Below are 20,692 nucleotides of genomic sequence, written 5' to 3'. Positions count from 1 at the left end.
ATTTCTACAGGATTTTCAGCCAAATTTCCTCCAGCTACTACACCTTATTTACTCAAATATGTCTGCGCCAGCTTCTTCAAAAAATGTTTGCTGCTTTTCTGTTTTCGGGAAGAAGAGTGTGCATCAGCGTCTTGCAGTTCCCACAAGTCAAATATTCTTAGACTCCTGTCATGATACTTTCCAAGACGATGATAGCTACAAACATCAACATCAAACATCCTCCAAGCTGATCAGAGCTGAACAGTTTGAAGGCAGCTCACAAATGAGCCATCCAATGGCCAAGCAGGAAAGTACTGCAAGGCAGCAGCAGTGTGCATGGCACAGCAAATAAGAACAGACCTGACTCAGCAAGCCATAAATGATCTTCCCAAACCCAAAAGGTAATGGAAAGAAAGACAGTCCTGTGTGCCACTAATCAGTCTCTCTCTCTGCTAAAGGAAGGAAATACTGCTGGTGTGTAAAAGCCACATCTAAGGATGTCCTCTAACAGGACACTTGCAGGATTCATTAATTTGGTACTACACAGAACAGTATATTGTATACACTTTTCCTTCTGTCCACACAGTATGCACTGCATTCCATACATTGTGATTTCCAGCTCTGTACCTCTTTGTGGTAAAGGTAGTAAAATATTAATCATATATACCATTCTAATTCAGCTACTCTGATGGTTAACACCAGACAATACCAATATCACCACTGTGGTTGTCTGATGTAAGTTTGGACATGGAACAGCTTAAAAGATGGGTGGGGTATTTAAATTGGGTATCTGGAGGTTATCCAGCTGCCTGCATCAACAAAAGCCTGCCATTGGTCACCACATCATGGCTGCTCTTCTGTGCCCTACTGGTGATCACCAAAAACAAGTGAAAAATTAGATACAGCAAGTCTAAACGTCTGTTCTTATAGAGCCATACACTTCATCCTGTTATTGAAACCAGTAGAAGTTTTAAAAATATTTTCCATCAAGTACTGGATTATCAATGCCTCTCATAAGCACTCACTCAAAAAGTTAAAATTCCATTTATTTGAAGACATTGGTTTTGTTAGCAATAGAAGTAACTTATTTAAATTTGCACAGGATATTTAATACCTGATTGTTTGCTTAGTTGGGAAAAACAATTTCCTTTGAGCCCTAACAGAATGTATTGGACATCACCATGTAACATCACACTCAGACAATTCTGATAAGAAGTATCCAGAATGCTCCCAGAATCTCAGTTCAGATTCTTGTAATTTTTTGTCATTATATGAAGCAACTCTTGCCTTGTAATGCAGGACAATAAATCTAAGATGAGAGCAAATCTTTCCATACTGCAATTCCAGTCACTGCAGCAGCTGTTTTGTCACACAAGTACACCCGCTAGAAATAAACTAATAATCCACAGCAACTCTGGCATCAACGACAGCATCAATCTTTATAGAGGAAAACGTGAAACTGCTTACAGCAAAGATTCAGTTGAGCTAGAAAAATTCACTACTTGGAATCCTCCACTATAAATAAGTAAAATGATACAGAGGGTGTAACCTGCAAATAATCTAATAGAAACAAAACTGTCTAGAGATGAGACTAATGCACAAAGGAGCACACCTCAGTAACAGTGAAAATGTGATTATCAGGATATAGAAATTCAAATACAGGAAATAAAAGATAATCTGCAGAAATATTCCAAAGTGTTTCTGAAAGAGCTGTAACAAAACTGATGGGAACAACAGAATGAAAAAAAAATGTGAAGAGATGATTTTTAATCTTGATATAAGTATACTCAGGACAAAAAAAAAAAAAAATAATGAATGGCACTTAGATAGGAATGGGAAAAGCGTTATTTTTTAATCAAAACAGGGTTCATTTAATCACAATCAGTGTACTTGTGTCAAGCTAATAAATGACTAATGGATACAACACCTTACCAGCATTGCTGGGAACTATCAATTGCTACTTGGCCAAATGCAAAACACCTGCTGCCTTTAAGCAAGACAGTTTGTAGGGAAAGGTATTGCTTTGGGTTAGAATAGCTGTACCTAGCTGGAAAAAAAAAAAAAAAAAGGCTGAAAAACAACCCTCCAAGCCCCCAGAAGCTGAGTTAAACTAGATAGTTTCATCTATGTTTAGAGACAGAGAGATTTGCAAGGGTCCAGGTTACACTGTTTGCTGTGGCTGAGTGGAGGCGTGCACCCAATTATGGCCTTTAAAACAGTGAGGGGCCTGAGGGAAGGGGATGTAAAGCTAATCATACAATAGCAGAAAACCAGCATTTCTACAAACTATGTGATTTTTAATGTCCAGTATGTCTCTATTTTTCTTCTGGTTTGGCAGGGGAGAGAGAGGAAGGGAAACTGAGGTGGTTTGGGGTTTTATTGGTTGCTCGGTTAGGTTTTTAAAACATTTATTTTCTTTTTCCCCTGTGAGGTTTTGCTTTGTTTTGGGAGAGTTTTTTGAGGCTGGAAGGATGAGTTGGTAGATGTTACTTAGGTTAATCAAGCAGACAAGAAAAAAGAAAAAAACATGTAACGAGAAACTAAGATTGTGGGTTGCTGTGGTTTTGTGTGTTACTAGTAAATGGGTCTATATTGTGTGTAAATTGCTCATAATTTTTCATGCTGAATCCTAAAGAAAATATGGGGTTTTTACATGATCTCATGTCTCCAATTCTCACACAGCATCCAAGGCTCGGTTTGCAGGACAACTTCTTTGCTAATAGGAATGCAACACCAACTTTAACGGTATCTATGGATGAAGTAGGAGAGTAAGTTACATATTCATTTATACTACTGTAAAAACTACATAGATGAAGCCTTCAAGGCTGAACTGGAAAAACAAAAATTACATGACCTCGCAAGGAGCAGGAAAGGACAAAAGCACGTACATCATGGTTTCTGTCATGATCCATGAGAATTTTTCAAGTTTGAAATCAGATTACTACAACACATCCAAGCTGTAATGAATAAAACCAGAAAATCAGGAATTGCTGTAAGACAAAAAAGTGCAGCAGCTATAAAATGCTGATTTGACAGAATCAAGAATACGATTTATTCTATTAAATAGACATTGTTTAGCTGATTTTTTTCCTTTCATTTCTCTCAGTGGTTAATAAAGGTTCAGCCCACTGTAAAGATGTGTATAAGCACACAGAAGATATAAGTTCCCTCACGCTTGTCAGGAAAATCCACAAACACCAGAGAGGCTTATGTCCAAAAAGGGGACAGAGCAGTCCTGTAACTTTATTTGAATAAAGAGAGGCCACTGGGACACACACATGCAGGGTTTTCTCTCTTGAGGTTTCGGAGGGCACAGCCTCCTTTTATCCTGAGCTCCCAGCCGCATGTTGCCCTCTTTCCTTCCCCACTGCTGAGGTACCAGGAAGGCACAGCCTTCCCGAACTGCCTAGCACACACTCCCCCACTGAACCTACTGTTTTACCCCAAAGTTCGGAAACTCAGGCCGTGCAGCGCCTTGTCTGTTTCACAAGCCACGCTGCCTGGGCTGTGCAACAAACCTGCTGCCCCAAGTTAAGAGACACCAAGACCCACTTCAGAGACTTTAATTCCCACACCTTCACCCATCTAATCGTTAGTAAAGGCACTCGCTTTCCTCTCGCGCTTGTCCTACACTTAGCGGCCTGGCCATGGGTAACTCTCACACTGCAACTGCAAAGTGTGACAGGCTCATCCTGCGACTGCCGCACGAAGCGGCCACAGGCAATAAAGCGGCCCAGATTAAGGAGTTTAATGTCCCGGCCCTGCGTTTGACCCGCAGCCGCTCGCCCCGCCGCTGCCCCGCGGTTCCTGAGGCGGTGCCGGCGGTGGGCGAGGCCAGGCGCGGCTGCGCGCGGCGCTCGCGGCGTGACGCGGCTCTCGGCACGCACCAATGGGAGGCGGCGGCGGCGGCGTTTGAACGGCGCGTGGCGGCGGCGGCAGACGCGGTGGTGCCGCCCCGCGGGGCCGAGCGGCCGCTCCTGCGCTTCCCGGGCGCGGCCGGAGCGGGAGCCGAGCGGAGCACAGCCGAGCGCAGCTGGGCCGCGGGGAGACGAGGAGCTGGACGTGCGCAGTAGGGCGGGCACCGAGCTGCGGGACGAGGGAAAATCCGGGCCGCTGCTGCGCCCGTATTCGTGCGGGCCCTCCCGCTTCCGCCGGGGGTTCGGGTGGCCGCAGTAGGTCGGGGGAGGTGCCCGGCTCTGCGCTCGCCCTTCCGAGGAGGTACGGCCGGCCGGTGCGGGCTGCTGGGACGCTGTGCCTGCAGTTAGAGGAGCAGGGGTCCGGCTGCTGGCACCTCGGGAGATCCGAGCCGAGGTCTTGGCTGCGGCCCCAGTGTTTAAAGCCCTGCCCGGCCCTGCCGCGGGCTCCGAGCGTTTTGCAGTTCAGGCACCGCGCGGTCGGGACAGCGGCCTCGCTGCAGCAGCTGCGGTGAGAACGGCCAGAGCTGCGTCTCTTTTCCTGGTTGTGGGTCTTTGCTGTGTGTGTACCTCCGCTTAAAACTGCCCCGAGCTTTACTCATCTCTCCCTGTGCCTTTTCTTTTGGCGTTGGGGGCGCGTGGTGCAACCCCAGCTTCGTGGGTTCCTCACGTTTTCTACTTTTAAAGGTAGAAGATGGCAGAATACTCGAGGAAGTCCTTCAAAGACAGTCTGAGTGATATAAAACAACGTATGAGAGAGAAAAGGACTCAGAAATGGTCAAGGCTGGGTAAAACTACCCAGTTCTCCACTGTAAAGGCCAAAAGAGCAAGTAAGATGCCTAAGTATCTTAGGATTTATATTTTATTTGTTTTCTTTTCAATCCCATTTGAAACACTCACTGTTGTGTTGCAGCCAACAACTCCAACAAAATTAAGATTATTCAAGCAAACAACAAAGATCTGGCTCTGTCCTTGCAAGAACACAAGCTCAAACTGAGGGAAGCTGAAGCTACCATTCTTCAGCTAAGGAAAGAGTATTACATTTTGAAGGCTCAGATGTTTGACTTGCAAAGAAATCATAGGCTCCAGCAAGAACAAGGACACATGGAGGTATTTTTAATAATAACTATATGAGCTCATGAAGCTGAACATCAAAATCTGTACCAATCCATTTATAGATATCTTTATGCTCTGAAATGTTTCATAAAACATTAATTCAGCATGTTCAAAGAGGTTTTTTTCACCTAACTTGGTATGCTGCTTTGGATACATTGACCTGTGGTAATGAATTTTTTTTTCTCACTTCTCTTTCTCGTTTATTTAAAATAAGAAAGAGTAAACATAAAATCTTAATTAACAAAAATTAAAGTCTATCTTCTGCGAATTTTGTAGGGAGCTTATCACATGTGAAGGCACCTGACAGAGGTTTCCTCAGATTTTAGTTATCTCATAATGCTGATAAGTTTGTAGTTGATACTAGAGTATGATAGTAACAGTGTTACTGTCCTTCCTTTGTCCATTAGAACAGACTGTCAGCCTTGAATGAGATAATTTCCAAAGTGTCTCAGAATTTACTGGACTCAATCACACTCCTTGGCCCAGCAAAGAATCTGTGTTCCATAGACCTAGTAAGTGCCTTTTTCTCTTGAGGAGCAGGACTTCTTTACTGATTGCTTTCACTTCTTTCACCATAGATTCATGTAGATTTTTAGATCTGAGCCCTAGTTCAGAGGAAGGACTGGTTCCACAGTTCCCAATATCCCAGGGGTGCATACTGTGGGGGTGTTTCAGTAAGTTCTAAGTGGGACTGAGGCTCTGCTAGGCAGTGGCTGGAGCACCCTGATTTTCTGGGGTTTTATGCACAATTCCCGCCCCTGTCTGCTTGTTGTAGGATTGAGCTGGGGGTGAATGTGCTGATGTGCAGAGGCTGAGAAGGTGGCTGACTAACACCCACAGCACTTGGTGTTAGCTAGACAGAAAGAGAGTTAAGGGCCTGTTTGGTGCTTCCTGGGATAACTTGGCTATTGTCTAAAGTTTGTAAATGGTACAAGCTTGTTTCAGCCATTTAATCACAGTGAGATTTATTTTGTTGACAGAATCAAAGAGTGCTTTCTTCAGGTCCTGGAAACAGTTGCAGTGTCACGGGACCAACACATTCAATGTAAGTATCATTGATTAATGCCTATGTTTGGAAACTGTTACAGGAAGTTTAATTTTCTGACTGGAAAAAGGGAAGCAACCCAATGTAATGAAAACTGTTCCTTGTGTTAAACTCTATTGCTGTTCAGTAAATACTACCTTTGGTATTTTCTCTAGAGAACCTCTAAAGTGTGTTCTTGAAGATGGTGCTGTACTTCCAAGTGGGATGGAAGCTGGTGGTGACAGAAATTCTTTGTCAAAGATCTTTGTGGAATCTGACAGTGACATTTCCTTTACCAAAATAATTCCAAGCAAAGGTAACTAAATCAAAATATCAGACATTGCTCTGTTTTTGAATTAGGAAAACAATGTGTGAGTACAAGCTAAAAAAATTCCTGGTTGTGAAGGAACTGATAAGTAACTTTCTGCTTCTTGTCATAAAGGGGAAATACTAATGCTGTCCACTGGTAAAATGTTTGAATGAAGATGTTCAGCAAAATAGGGAGGAATTTGAAACTGCTTTATCTTCTCTATAGCTGCAACCCAGTTTCATTATCTATCAAACAGTTCAACTAAGTAAAACTGCCTTTATACAGTCATTAGCATTTATGAAATCAATAAAAACTTGTTAACAATGCAAAATACTCAGGAAAATAAATGATCTGTAAATAACCTTTCCAAAAGGAACAGTTTAGAGGAAAGTACTAGTGTTATATTACCTAACTGCTTTCTGCATGGAAGCTATATTAAACAGAGCTTATCTCAGTTGCCAAATCCTAGTTTATAAAAAGCTGTGGAGAAAACCCAAAGAATAGTCTGAATTTTTGACAGGTTCAGGATTTTTGCACAAAATCTTAACATGGTTTTTCTGTTTGCCTTTAATATGACATTTCCCCTCCAATTACAAGGACAGCCATCTGATTTTCATCTGAACAACACAGAGCCAGAGCTGGAAAATGTTTCTTCAAGTGTAAAGCTTCGATTTGGTAGTGTGTTACCAAAAGGTGTATCCACCAGACGTCACTTTTCGACGATGAGGAACCCTGATGTAATTTGTACTGGTGCCTTGGACCGTTTAGAAGTACCTGATTCAGTAAAAGAACTTTCTGAACAGAATGAAATTAGGCTTGAGGAAAGTCTAGAGAAGTGTGCTACAGGAAATATAAATGCAGCTGTTCCTCACTTGAATGAAAGCAAGATCAATTCAGAGCTGCCATTGAGGCAGAAAACTTCTGAAACTGCACAGCTCAAATTAAAATGTAATTCTGATCTTAAACAACCGGAGTGTAAAAGCAGAGAAAACCCTCAACAAAGGAAAGAAAAGTGCCAGAAAGGAAAACTGGAATGGCCACTTACTTCCCAACAAAGACCAGGAAAACTGGGTAAAGAGGCTTCTAAAGAAAAGCAGAATTTCTTGGGTGGCATCAATGATGCTTATGACTTTCATTTGGAAGAGAGTGTCCATCTTACACCTTTTCGACAAAATAAGGTGAATGACAGCGATACTGAAGTGGAGGATGAAGAAGACTCAGCTGAAACCAATACCATTGAGTCAAGCAGTACTGCAGGTGACTCAGATGACAGCCTCTATGAGCCTTACAAGAGTAAATCAAAGAAAAGGCAAAGTTCAGTAGATGAGAGCCCTATGTCACCAATCCATCCAAGGCCAAGGTCTAAAAGATGTCTGGCACAGCGTGAGCAGAAGCTCTGTCATGAAGAAGAGACTGAAAACAAATCAAGTGATAAGTCTATTAGTAAGTACAGAAAGTGTTCTGTAATTGGTTTTGTCTTCTTGAAAGATAACATTATTTAGGAGATTTAGGCTTTTTTATTTTAGGTTTTTTTTTTATAGCAACTAAAAGAGTAATGTTTTAAGAATGGTTAGATTTTCTTTAAAGCTCGCTTACCTGAACTGTGCCTAATTTCTTCACAGAGCAGCCTTCTGAGCCATCTCGTGGGCATCTCTGTGATGTTACCAATACAGCTGCAGTGCTCCCCAGCATTGGGGATGCAGAAATTGTCCCTAAGGGTGAAGGACCTCAGTCTCCAAAACGCCAGCGGCGAAGCTGTACTGTTACTGTGAACTACAAAGAACCAAGTATTGTAGGGTAGGTGTCTTTTCAGATTGACATAAAGTTCATGATATTCCATCCAATAGGGGATTTGAAAGGCTTATTTAGATCTTGAAAACAAGACCTTAAAAAAGCTCAAAGAACTCAAATTCTAGAGTTAATAATACAGCCTAGTTTGTGTGAAATGGAGCTTACTAGCTAAAAGTTATTGTTTTAAGTGATGTAGGGAACAGAACTCAGTTTTGCCTTTTTTTTTTTCCAAACAGGAAACTCAGGAGAGGAGATCCATTTACAGATACAAAGTTCCTGTGTTCTCCAATTTTCAAGCTGAAAAAAGACGCTAAACGACGTTCTCGTAAGAAAGATTCTATGAAAATATCCAATGAGACATTGGTTAATTGTCTTTGAGATTTTCAGCAAAACCATGCTTCTGCCATGAAGAAAGTAATTTCCTGGATGAAATATTTTGTTGCACAATATGTTATATAAATATGTAAATAGTTGTGTGTCTAGTACTAAGGATATCCAATTAAGGGGGCCTGGATTTATTCTAGTGACTTATTTTTAATGATACGGATTGATTACTTTTATAACTTAAGTGATTCTATTCAAGCTCCTTTTGAATGGATCTGAGAGTATATGAGAAATCTCTGATGGGTAAGATGGTGAATGTCATTGTATGGGTGAATTTTAGGCACTTAAAATGTTTTGAGTAGCAAGTAGTTTTAATAACTGTGTTTGTACAGATCTTGTTTATGTGATGGCTGTAATTTCATGTCGAATCTTATAATAAACATCTTGGTACCTGGAAACAGCTCTGAGTGAATTGGTGTTCTTTTGGTAGTTTCCATAGTTGCTCCAAGGGCACTAATGTAAGCAGTGGGCATTACAGGCCTGTGTACTCTGTCCCCATCTTATGTGCTAGCATAAGTTAGAAGCAACTCAGCAGCTGCAATTTGATTCTGTAGCAGCAATTTAGGCTTAGTTGGTCCTGCACTTGAGTGCAAGTTAGCATCAACCAGACAGAAACAAAGCAAATTTCTTGTAAAGGTTGGTGAAGAAGGCTCCACTTGGATCCCCCCAACTGTTGTGGGACATTCATAACAGTTTATAATAATTTTGTTCCTGCTTTGCCCAGTGCCTTTTCCAGAGCAAGAGGTACCACATTTGAGCTTGTGCTATTTGGTGCCACACTAGGCTGCATATGAGAACAACAGTGTTATCAACTGTCCACCATTCAAACTACTTTTACTTTGCTTGAGACACACTTAAGTATTAATAGGTTTGTGATTACCCAAATGAAAGCTATATTCTAAACACCTAATGGGAAAACACAAAAACTACAAGCTCTTCCTTTGTTTTGTAAGACTGCCTGTCCTACTTCAATAGGTGCAAGATCTCTCCCTTTCAGTAATAAAACTATTAATTACTATTTTATTTGTAACATCTTCCATGGCTCTCAATCATAATACTAGCTGCAGCTACTGAGTTGTTCACAACACAGCCTTTGGATGTTTGAGTGGAAACTTAGTTTTACCTTTGTATCCTAAAATTCTAGCCACAAGGCCTCACCATCTCAGTCTGGAATTCTAGGACTAGAGGAACTTAAGCAGAGTGGTTGAACTATATTGGTTAGAGACTGGTCCTAATAATGCCAAGGTTTTGGGTTCTATCCCTGTATCAGGCATTTGTGTTAGAGGTGCACTTAATGATCCTTGAGGGTATTCTGTGAACCTCAGGCATGCTTTCATGAAACAAATCTGCAACATGTCTGCAACACCTGTTTTAGCAGGGAGAGAAAAACAACAGAGTGCTGGTAGAGCAACTCAAGGTAGGTGTGGTGGGTCTGGATATTTTTTTTCTTACTGGATTGAGCAGGCTTGAAAAACTTAAATGATTAAGTACTAAGTAATGAAAAAAAGAGACCAAAATAAGTAGGGTTTTGTACATATATAATTTAAAACTATTCTGTACCAGTACAATATATTAATTTGACAAATGTAAAGTTCATCAGCTGTTAAAGCATTTGCAAAACCACATATCCTACCATAACTTTATTGCACAGTATCTATGAAAATATTAATTCTTAAATTAGAAAACACATTTCAATATAGAAGAGACAATCTGATTGAAAGACAATAAGAAAATCTACTCTGAAAATAACAAAAATTCACAGGTTACCAAGCTTAACAGGTGCATCTGTAGGCCCAATCTACAAAATAGGTTTATAGTATCCTGTTCTGACTATTAAAGAAAAAATATTCACTGTACCTTTGTTATAGGTCCCAATGTAGGTCAGACTAAATTCATACAAAACACAATGGCAAGTCCAGCATTAACATTTTAATACCTTGGGTACCACATTTACTACTTCTAGATAGTTCCTGACATCTCCTTGCTGAATTGATCTGTGATCTAACATTGCACAGGCATTTTGCAGGAATAGATTCTTTGACACAGCACAGGATTGGTTTTCTCAGTCTCATAACTTGAATTTTACCAGTGTAACATCTGTAAATATAAAACACCAAGAATGAAAGTTTAAGCTGTTTTTCACAAAAGCAGTTATAATTTACAAACTAATTAGAAAATGTCAAGGGACAGCTTTTTGGCCTGTACTCATCTCCATTAAGGATTTAGGTGTACCTCTTAAATGTAGTGTAAGCAGCAAAATGTGTACATATTATATGCATATATGAGTGTGTGTTCTTTTTGAAGATATACTAAGAGCTGTATAATGTTAATATGTTCCTGGGTCTAAATAATCACAGTTAATATGCATTTACAATAAAGCTTGGTAGAAAATCCAGTTTACCACAGAGCCAAGTATCTAAGCCCAAAGCTGTCGTATGTTGTCTTCCTTTGTGTACAATAGTCTTATTTCTGCTGAACAATCTAAAGAATTTAGCAGTGAGGAGTAGTAAGTAGGGTGGATCATGAAGTGCATAAAACCTTAACTCTACTAAACCAATTAAAACTGTCTAGTAGATGCAAAGTAGTCTCTAAAGTTATTTTGGGTACTTATGTCCTGCATAAGCCAAGTCACTATGACATTACACACCTAGCCAGATTTTTTTTCTTTTTTTCTTTTTTTTTTAAGAGTGGTTATGAGATTACAATTTGCAGGTAAAATAGTTATCAAAACTGAAAATGAATAGAAAAACTTGCATCTATCAAAGATCACAGGCAGTCCTTTTTCAGAACTGAGTGCTCTTCTCTCACTTCTCTCAACCAGCTGAGTGTTTCTTTTAAAAAATAATATCTTATAAAAAGATTCTACAAAGAAACAAGTGTTTCAGAACCCCCCCACACCTGTTGTTTTCCCTTACGATTTTCTTTTTTACTGGAAAAAATAATAAAATTTTATCAAATAGGTACTGCATTAGGTAAGCTATAACATCTGTTGTCTGGAAATTTTCTTCATCTTCCCAAACATGTGCAACTTCCCCCATGTTTGTGGGGTTTCTGAGGCTGTAGCTGATAAACTTATTAGGAACATAAGGTAATCGGCACACAAAAGAAATATTCCGTAATTAAATACATTATAAAGCATTTTAATAAAATAATTTTTGTAACTTCAGTATAATACATGTTTGCAAAACTAAAAGGGTTTTTAAAAGTGCTAAGTATTAAACAGAAGTTTCTTGAAAGTCCCACAACTCAGGTATAGAACAGCTTTCCCTGTCCATAACATAGGCACACTATTTGGTTGTAAAAAAGACAGTGTCACTTGTCAATTAATCCAGCTTCTTTAATTTTTGTGTAGAAGAATTTCTCCAGTATATTGGCACATTTGTAGTATTCACTCTCGGGGGGGTTGTACTCTCTGCAGTTTGTAAAGACTCGCTGCAAGTCTGCCATGAATAATTTCTTAGACACGTAGTACCTGTTCTTGAGTCGCTCACTCATTGTTTTGAGATCTGCACAGAAGAAAAATAGATTAACAGCGTTGGATTCAAATATGTTTTGTGTGCAGTGTCCCTTCAGACAGATTTGCCATTTAGTGTGAACTGTCAAAGCTAGGATTTGGAATGGAAATTGCCTTCACCTAAGGCAGGGTCTGTATTTTAGCTTCAAAAGCAACTGAGCTGCTGGAACTAAGTAATATCTCACTGTAACGATGAATTTATGTAGTGTTTATTTTTAATTCTTTAAAACATTAAAGTTTTTTTTGTTCTGTTCTCATGCTTAGAGCTCTGAGTTTTCTTGGTTAGTAGATGTCCCTAATGCTCTTCTGACTGTCCTGAGACAACCTGAGACTGTCCTGTTCTCAGCTCTGCTGGAGGGGGCCTTAGGGGTATATGGGCAAAGAATTCAAACATCATAAAACTTGTATGTTAACCTAAAATCCTTACTGTTGTGCAAACACAGCAGAGAAGATACATTGGTCTACACTACAACCAGGATTTGCAGCCTTGAAAAAAATTTGTTCTATGCTCTACATATATTTTTATTACCTTTTCAGAGTTTATAGTTGTATATCCTTTTTGAGAATCACGTGAGAACAGATCTCCCCTGCTTTCAGAGCATCATGCGAAGCATTTACTTACAGAACATTCTTTAAGAAGTGTTCTCCTTTATACTAAAATCAGTCATCCATAAAATATGTAAATCATCTCAGTGTTCTCCACATAGTTGCTTTCCCAGTAATTCTCATCAGGCATTTAAAAATTCTGTCTACATTACAAGTGTTCTAGGAGTGAGTACAGGAATAGAAGTAGTGGGAGATGTGCTGGATGCCTTGGCTTTTCTCACCTCAGATGCTCTAACAATGACTTTTTTAGCAATGCTTGAGCCAGGCCTCAGCAGCACCTTTGTGAAACTCTAACAGAAGTAGCTGAATTGACTTAATGTCAATGAGTATTGCAAGGACACCAGAGACCAAAGACCTCCAATGCAAAGGAATTAAACTTTTTAACTTCAGGTTTAAAAATATGGTTGCATTTTTTGTTTTGGTAATGGTTGGGGGGTTTTGGGGGGTGGGTTTGGTTTTTTTAAGGGAGATCTGAATTTATAAAAAGAGAGGAAACCCTATCAAATTGTCAAGATGGGATTATTCAAGTTTGATGGATGCTCTCAAATACTTTTTCCAATGGTACAGAACTTGCCACTCCCTAGTTTTGCACAATATTTTGCAAAAGTAAAGGCTCATTCAGCTCCTATTAAGTCTGAAATTCAGGTGCCTATACCTAAACTAGATATCCATAGACTAATTATAGCACCCAGCTGAGTAGGCTGTTCAGCCCACCCTAAAGCAAATGTTGCCTGGCTAGACAGTTAAGCTGTTCTCCTCTAAGCACAGTGAAAGTTTGGTTCCATCTTTCACTCAGCCATACAGCTTTTGAATGGCAGATGAAAAGGGAAAAACCCCTGAAGACTATTGCTTGATACAGCACCTGAAGAGCACTTAAAACAGAGGCAAAAAAAGCATTTATACATGAGAACTGACTTTAGGAGGTAGTAAAAAAAAATTTACAGCCATACCTCTCAAAAACTGTACAATTTAGTCTGTACACAAACATAAAGGCAACTGTTATATCTTGTCTGAGCAACTTTTTACAGTATCAGTATGCTGGCAGGGAGAGTAGAAAGAAATCTCAAGTTTATCATGAATCAAGGCACAGTTTAGTCATGCTGGGTTTCTTAGCTGAAAAAAAAACAAAGCAAAACTAAACCAAAGACCTCAGCTTAATCCTTAAAACTGCTGCCCCTACCTCAAGTATAATGCATCTGAACAAGGAAAGGACAGACAACAGTCCTACTTTGAGTTTGCTAACTGAGGTAAGTTATTTGTAACCACTGCTCGGATTAAACAGATTTCTGAGCTAGATCTGGCCAGAAAAGAAGATAGAGAAAATTCTGCCACAGAAGGGGACTCTCATTCTTTTTCTTCATTGGTAGAAAATAAATTTGTGTTGGGGGTGCAGGAAGCCAGCAACTGATTTATAAAGTATAAGTACATCTATATATATGCTATTTGGGAATGGCAATTTGAATATAAAAAAAATAATTGAACTAAGTTGGTAGACATGGGCTTGAAGCCCATGGAAAGCAACATGAACAAATGCTTTTATTCTCTGAGAAACTGATGGCTAGTAGCCTGCCATGAACCTGTATTTCATTCTCTAATGATATTTAAGGGTTCAGAAACTGTAATCAGAATGATAGAGGTGAGTATTGCATAAATGAGGGAGGAGTGCCAGAATTCAGTTTTAAATCTGGTGCAGTACAAATCAGCCATTTGTTTAGAGTATCACTGAATTATCATTGAAATTATATGTCCCAGAAGTCAAAAGCTGAGTCATAACAGAAGCAGTCAAAAGAAAAAACATTATTAGCAGTTGTGTACTTCCCTTTGCAAGCAATCCTACGTAAACAATAGCTGTGTTACATAGAAGTAAAAATAAATAAACAAATAAATGTAACACCTCAGACAATTGTGGCAGATCTAAAAGATAAAGATAAAAGTTAGCTTAAAAATTAGTTGCATGAAGCATTTTCCTAAACTTAGATTGGAGCAAAGTGTTAAGATTTAGTTAGAAAACCCTGTGACCTTTGAAAATGTTTTTTTCTATATGATTTAGAAATCTTAAATCTGTATTTCAAAGCAACTCAAATGCTCAGGTGCTCCTGAAAGTTTGCCTTCAGGTTTTTTAACATATGAGTAGGATTTGCAATGACCAGTTACCACACACAAAAACATATCCCTACAATTCACCTACACCAGCTACTCCTGAAAGCTTCTAGCTGACTGTACCATTTAAGAGCTTGTTAGAGTTCTCTAGGGCACACTAAGATTTCAGATATGTACACCACACATGTTTCACAAAGGTCACAGAGCACTCATCAATTTCAAATGACAGCATCACACTCTTGACACTTCAGAGCTGCAAGGTATTCAGCTTCAGGTAACATATATCTTTTACCATAAAACAATCAGATTAAAATTTATCTGCTATGTCTGCAGCTATAATGATTTTTAAACTCTACTTAAAAAATGTTAATGGCATTACCCATGGGAAACCTTATAACTTCATAATATCCAGGAGCTTCTGTTCTCTTCACGGGTTCCATGAAGGGCCAAGCGCTTTGATGGCTCTTTGGTAAAGAAAAAAGTAAGGTATCTAATATGGAAACTAGATATTGGAAATCATTTTAAAATCTTTACAGAAAGTAAACTAGAGCTAGCACTCACCTTCACTTGCTGCAGGATGGTTTTCAATGTGCTGTAAAGTTGATCTGGATCCTTGGACTCCTTACTTGAATGAAAATATCAATACAAAAAGATTAGTTTGAGTCCCTTATCTTCATTACTACAATTTGCATCTTACCTAAAAGCAACTCCAAAGTTTCAAGCATTTAATGGAAGAAATAAAATTTAAAACAAGTAAACAAACCCAAACAAAAATCCTCAAAAAAGAATCCTACTACCCAAATCACAATATTGCCCACAATAAAAAATAAAATAAAAAATACCACCAAAAAAGCCACTTAAGAACTCATCTCTCACATCATCATTTGATTTCCAGTGGACGGATGTAAATATCAAGTGATATTTTTTAAAGACTTTTCTCAAAGGAATATCCCAACTGCTTCAACATTTTACTTTGTGTAGCACTTACCCTCTTTCTTTTCCACTTGGTTTCCAGCCAGTCTCTCCTGTACACCAACAGTAGGAGATATAACATGGGAATTACAGTAGGACAAAACATTAACTGAGTTATTGCAACTCAAAGACGAAAAGCCATTTCAGCACTAGTGCAGTAAAATGGGTTTGTTTTAATAAAAGCTACTCCTAATAAATAACATAACCATCTAGCCCACAGCTCCATTCAATTTCCTACATGACTCTTCCACCAGACTGCTGAAAAGATTCTAAAATATTTCAATATGAAACACATTTCTTTTCAATAATTCAATGCATATTTTACTACAACCCACCCCTGTAAAGAATAATCATGACAAAGTTATCCAATCTGATTCCCCAGGGACAAAGAATAAATTGCAGAAAAGCACAGCTGAAAAAAAGTCCCCCAAAATATGATGCTTAATTTTTTTTCCAATTCTGTTTTGTCCTGTAAGTTCATGCCTAGCACAAAAATCATTGTTGTTCAGGAGTACGGTGCATTAAAATGGTGCCAGAGGGAAACTGCCGCCTACACTGTGATATAAATCAAAGAGGGGTCACATGTAAATAAAATTATATACACGTCCATAAAAAGAGAATTAGGCTGGGATGCCTTGGGGAAATCTCAAGGACAGCAGTTGTAATGGAAACACAATAATCTTCATGGAAATCAGATCAGCAGATCAAAACAATTACATTCTAATCAAAAAGAACAATGTGACTACATTAGTATTTCTAGTCTCGGACCTTTCTTGGACTATTCTGCTTCTCTTCTACATTAAAAGAGATTGATACATACTAATTCCAGGAATGCTTTCTATAGGAATCTGCCGTACTCCATCTTTGAAGCAAGAAAGGCCAGGATAAACTTTTCGTATTTGGGCTTGCTTCCTTTCTATGAGCTTTTTAATGATCTGTAATAAAGTAGCAGAGAAAACAAAAAATAATTTATTTGGTCTAAAGTCATCCAAAAGATTAATGCAAAACTGTAATGAACAGAAACATTCTCACTTCCTAACCTTGCAGTCCTTTTCCATGAAGCTGGTAATGGGGCTGAGCTACCTGACCAAACACTGATTCTGAAAATGAAGCTACTAAGTCTCTCAGCTATTTTGGCACAAATCTAGGAAAAAAGGAATCATTGCTGGCTCTACTGATCACAAGCTGCACAGCTCTTGGGAAGACAGGAGCAGAGGCAGAAAAGGAAATTTTCTGGAAGAAGATTTGAGAACTGGCTATAAAATTTTATCAGCTGGAACTTCTGAAATGCTTCAGCACAGCTGATCAAAAATTTCAAGGCACATATTGAATGCATGTATTTTGATGTACATATATGTTTATATTCCAAAATTTTAGAAATTAGAAACCCATTCACTTCAAAGTCTCCATATATCTATCTGTAGGAGTTGCTTATGTATCAATCAAAGATACTCTCATGAAAGATTTTCTCTGGAGGATGTCAGAATGATGCCACACTCTTCAGAACCAAAATTCTACTCTCTCTTGCAAATGCTAGGGAAAGGCTTTTCCCACTCCTGGATACACTCTGTTTAACTTTGCAATCTTATTACCTCAAATTCTAAGCAATTTGCTTTGGTGCATTTTATATCCACTTAGACACTTATCTAAGCTTTGTGTGTCCTGGATATGTGACTTTCAAAAATTTCATAACTTGGAGTAAGCAAATGCACAGCCATGCAGACCGCCAGTCTGATAGAATATTTTCTTTGGAAATAATAAAAATGGACATATTTTTATTTTTAAGGACCTTCACTCCCTCATGTATAGTATTTCCTCTCAAAGAAGAGAAAAAGATAAAACCAGACTTTCAAAAGAGCTTAGAAATGTTAAGAGAAATACAATATGCAACAGCACCATGAGCAGATTCCAGTATAATATGAAAACAATTTCAAATTAATTATTAAATCCAACTTAAGCCCTTCTTATAATTTAGGAACTAGTGGCTCTTCCTGATTAAAGCAAGCTGTTCTATCAGTACCAGTGATTACTCACCAGTCAGGAGGTCACAAAGCTTTGCATAGAGGGAATTGTCATATTTGCCAGAATGACAGTAAACAGTACTGTTACAGTGTCAGGTGATATGGTCTTAGCAGCCATAGGCTGCAATATACTCCAGTTCTTTAAATAAAAGCTTAGATCCCATGAAAAATTTCACTTCTAGAACGATAGATCCTGAAAAGCCTGATGTTTAGTACTGGCCAATACCAGCACTCAAGAAAATAGGTACATAATACCAACTGTCAACATTCAAAATTCTTTTTATGTCCAGGGAGCATTTTCACTGCCTTTAATATGCACAGACAAGCAAACACTCTCCATGAGACTGCAGACTGTGAGAGCTATTTCTAAATTTCCTTGCAACAAGGAGAGCAAAAGGCCTGACTGGTGTTTTTAATGATAGGCAGGCAATCCTAAGATGCAGTTCCAAAGCTGTATGTAATTATTCTCAGAAAAGATCAACAGCACAGATCAGTGCATAACAGCAGCTTTCCTCCTAATAATTTTAGACATGAGATGTCTGGATGACCAAGGCACTTTATCTACAAGAGGAGTGTCTCCAAGTTCTTTAGAATAATGTGAACATCCCAACAAACAAGAGAATGAAGAAAGCTAATAAAGCAGTCCCAGAGGCAAAATTTTGAAAACTAACAAGTTTTCATAAGTGGCATGTTACACTGATGGTTTGGGCCCAGAACTGAACTACTGCAATTAGGCATGCCTAAGATGTAACAGGCTAGCAGAGACACATCCACTATCCACACTAACAACATCCCATCCCTAAGGGGCAGCTGGCATGTCCAGCAGTAGCCTGGAATCTGAAGGATAATGCAGCCCAGCAGAAATGAAAGGGGAAAAACTTATGGTCCCTGTTGTATGGACATATGAAAACTTTCCCAGTAAGTAAAGTTTTAAAACCTTGTAAATTAAATACAAAACCATCATCACATCAGGAAATGTCTTTCCTTCTCCAAGCACAGGCCAAATCATTCTATTGGAAGAAAAATGTTTGTTCCATAAAGAAGCTTTTTAACAAAATAAAAATTCAGGTTTGAACAATCTTGAAAGAACAAATTATAACTTGTATTCCTTTAAAAACCAAGGAAAATATTTAAACACAAGTGGAAACATCATAATTATTTTGCTAATAAACTGCCTTATTATATAGAATATTATTAAGAACTAAATAAAGAACATCCCAGATAAAATCCAAAGAGGGACAGACTGGAAATTAACAGTCCACCCTTGATTTATATATTTAAAAAATGGTGGAAAAAAAAATCCTCTTTTTTTCAAGTAAAACAGGCCATGCAATACATGTACTCAATTTAAATGCTACTCTAATGAACGCTACTGAGGGAAGAAAGGAACTGATAAAGCCATTAAAAAAATAACACAAGATTTTGCTTAGTTAACTACCACAAAATTGAACTGTGAATTACTCCTCAAAATACCAGTACTTTAACAGTCTTGTTCTTGTTAAATCAGAAAGTTAGAATTTGATACTTCAACTACAAAATTTTGGCACTGGGACTTGAATGAATGGACTATTCTGACTAATAAAAGTATGCACTCAAATTTAAGCACCAAAGCAAAGAAAGCTAACCTGGCACCCACTGAACTGTTTCTAAACATCTGAATAGAGAATAACATTAAACATTTCATTTCAACCTTTACCTCTTTTTGCTTTTTGATGATGACAGAAAATTCTGTGTAGGGGATCCTTGGATTTAATTCACATCCCATTAATGTGGCACCCTCATAATCCTTGATGTAGCCAACATATTTTGCTTTTGGTACTTTAATATCTTTGGAGAAACCCTGACAAAAGGAAAAAAAAAAGAACTTATATTGCCATTATGCCATTTTCCTTTTATATTTGTTTTAAAAGAAGTGAATGAGGATTTATAACCAAATTCATCATAATGTTAAAATACAAGAAATACAACAGTGAGTTACAGACCATGGTTCAGTGTTGCATAAACCTTCTCATGGGAGGCACTTCATAAAATAATAGTTAATTGCTAAGAAGGGCAATAGGGGAGATTGTATTAATTTTGAATGTGTGAAGAGTAGATTGTGCCAGTTTTATATACAGAACCATGGAACTGCCTGGACAGAACTTGAGGAGGTCATCTAGCCCCATCTCAACTCAGAACAGGTCTCATCATATCTGGCTGATGAAGGCCATAACCAGTCCTGAATATTGTAAAAGGACAGAGATTCCATCATCTCCCTCAGCAACATTTTCCAGTATTTAATTTTTCAGTATTTCAGTATTTCAAATTCCTTCTACCTAGTCGTAATTTCCTAATATCCAGGTCATCTTCACTGCCTAATGCTGTACACCTCTGAGAAAAATCTGACTCCATTTTGCTGATCACATAGTTGACACCTGTTTAACAAATCTATTTGACAGAGGTGATGTTGCCATCTTTCCTGAATTTGAACCTCATGCTTCAAATCAGGAGGAGCTGCAAGTGCAGGTCAGGTAAGTTTTCGTCTGTCACAGGTATGCCTAGTCCTTCTTTACACTTCTTACAGAATCAGAGAATGAACTGACATTTTACTAGTTGTTAGACTAGACAAATTATAGACTATACTATATACTTATGTTCAGATGATTCTATCAAAGTAAAATGTATTAGAAGACAAAAACATTACCTGAGATGAACAGAGAGCAGATTTTATAGATAAAAAATACACATGTAAAATTGCACTATACATTTTATCCAATTACTTTGTCATGCCTAGTTATTTAGTTCAACCCTGCTAGATATAAAACTTCTTGCACAAAGTAATTTCTTGCACTGAACTTACTTGTTTTTTGAAGTAGCCAATGGCATATTCATCTGCATACGTGAGAAAGTTGAGAATGTTGTGTTTGATGTGGTACTCCTTCAGATGGTTCATTAGGTGAGTCCCATAACCCTGTGTGAAAC

General features: G+C 38.4%; 2 protein-coding genes across 5 annotated transcripts in view; one reads left to right on the top strand and one right to left on the bottom strand.

Moving 5' to 3' along the window:
- Positions 1-3,934: 3,934 nt before the first annotated feature.
- On the top strand, positions 3,935-8,916 carry SGO1 (shugoshin 1). 4 transcript variants are annotated; one of them, XM_053980016.1, is made up of 9 exons: positions 3,935-4,048; positions 4,581-4,723; positions 4,807-5,003; positions 5,417-5,521; positions 5,990-6,054; positions 6,210-6,349; positions 6,941-7,786; positions 7,966-8,140; positions 8,371-8,916. In XM_053980016.1, exons 2-9 carry the CDS (start codon positions 4,588-4,590, stop codon positions 8,510-8,512), a joined length of 1,806 nt encoding a protein of 601 aa, XP_053835991.1. In that variant the 5' UTR covers positions 3,935-4,048; positions 4,581-4,587; the 3' UTR covers positions 8,513-8,916. The 4 variants fall into 4 exon arrangements, with proteins under 4 accessions (XP_053835991.1, XP_053835972.1, XP_053835980.1 ...); XM_053979997.1 differs by having other exon boundaries at positions 3,935-4,197; XM_053980005.1 differs by having other exon boundaries at positions 3,935-4,404.
- A 1,123-nt stretch (positions 8,917-10,039) lies between these two features.
- The window catches only part of KAT2B (lysine acetyltransferase 2B), a 40,714-nt gene continuing 30,061 nt past the window's right edge, over positions 10,040-20,692 (bottom strand). The window contains exons 12-18 of the mRNA XM_053983276.1: positions 20,571-20,681; positions 19,428-19,571; positions 16,531-16,645; positions 15,727-15,763; positions 15,300-15,363; positions 15,118-15,202; positions 10,040-12,024 (exon numbers count right to left, since the gene is read on the bottom strand). Of these exons, the coding sequence (XP_053839251.1) occupies positions 11,831-12,024; positions 15,118-15,202; positions 15,300-15,363; positions 15,727-15,763; positions 16,531-16,645; positions 19,428-19,571; positions 20,571-20,681 (750 nt within the window). The 3' untranslated portion in view covers positions 10,040-11,830. The remainder of the gene's footprint in view (positions 12,025-15,117; positions 15,203-15,299; positions 15,364-15,726; positions 15,764-16,530; positions 16,646-19,427; positions 19,572-20,570; positions 20,682-20,692) is intronic.

The sequence above is a fragment of the Vidua macroura genome, chromosome 1 (assembly GCF_024509145.1).
Source record: "Vidua macroura isolate BioBank_ID:100142 chromosome 1, ASM2450914v1, whole genome shotgun sequence".
NCBI lineage: Eukaryota > Metazoa > Chordata > Aves > Passeriformes > Viduidae > Vidua > Vidua macroura.
The sequence above is the reverse complement of the archived record's forward strand: the minus strand, read 5'-3'. Positions and strand labels throughout refer to the sequence as shown.

Excerpts from the sequence above, each read along its gene's own strand:
- SGO1 (XM_053980016.1), top strand. The coding sequence starts at position 4,588 with ATGGCAGAATACTCGAGGAAGTCCTTCAAAGACAGTCTGAGTGATATA. Across the intron at positions 5,522-5,989 it reads ATCTGTGTTCCATAGACCTA|AATCAAAGAGTGCTTTCTTC; the intron begins GTAAGTGCCTTT and ends TTTTGTTGACAG. Across the intron at positions 8,141-8,370 it reads AAAGAACCAAGTATTGTAGG|GAAACTCAGGAGAGGAGATC; the intron begins GTAGGTGTCTTT and ends TTTTCCAAACAG.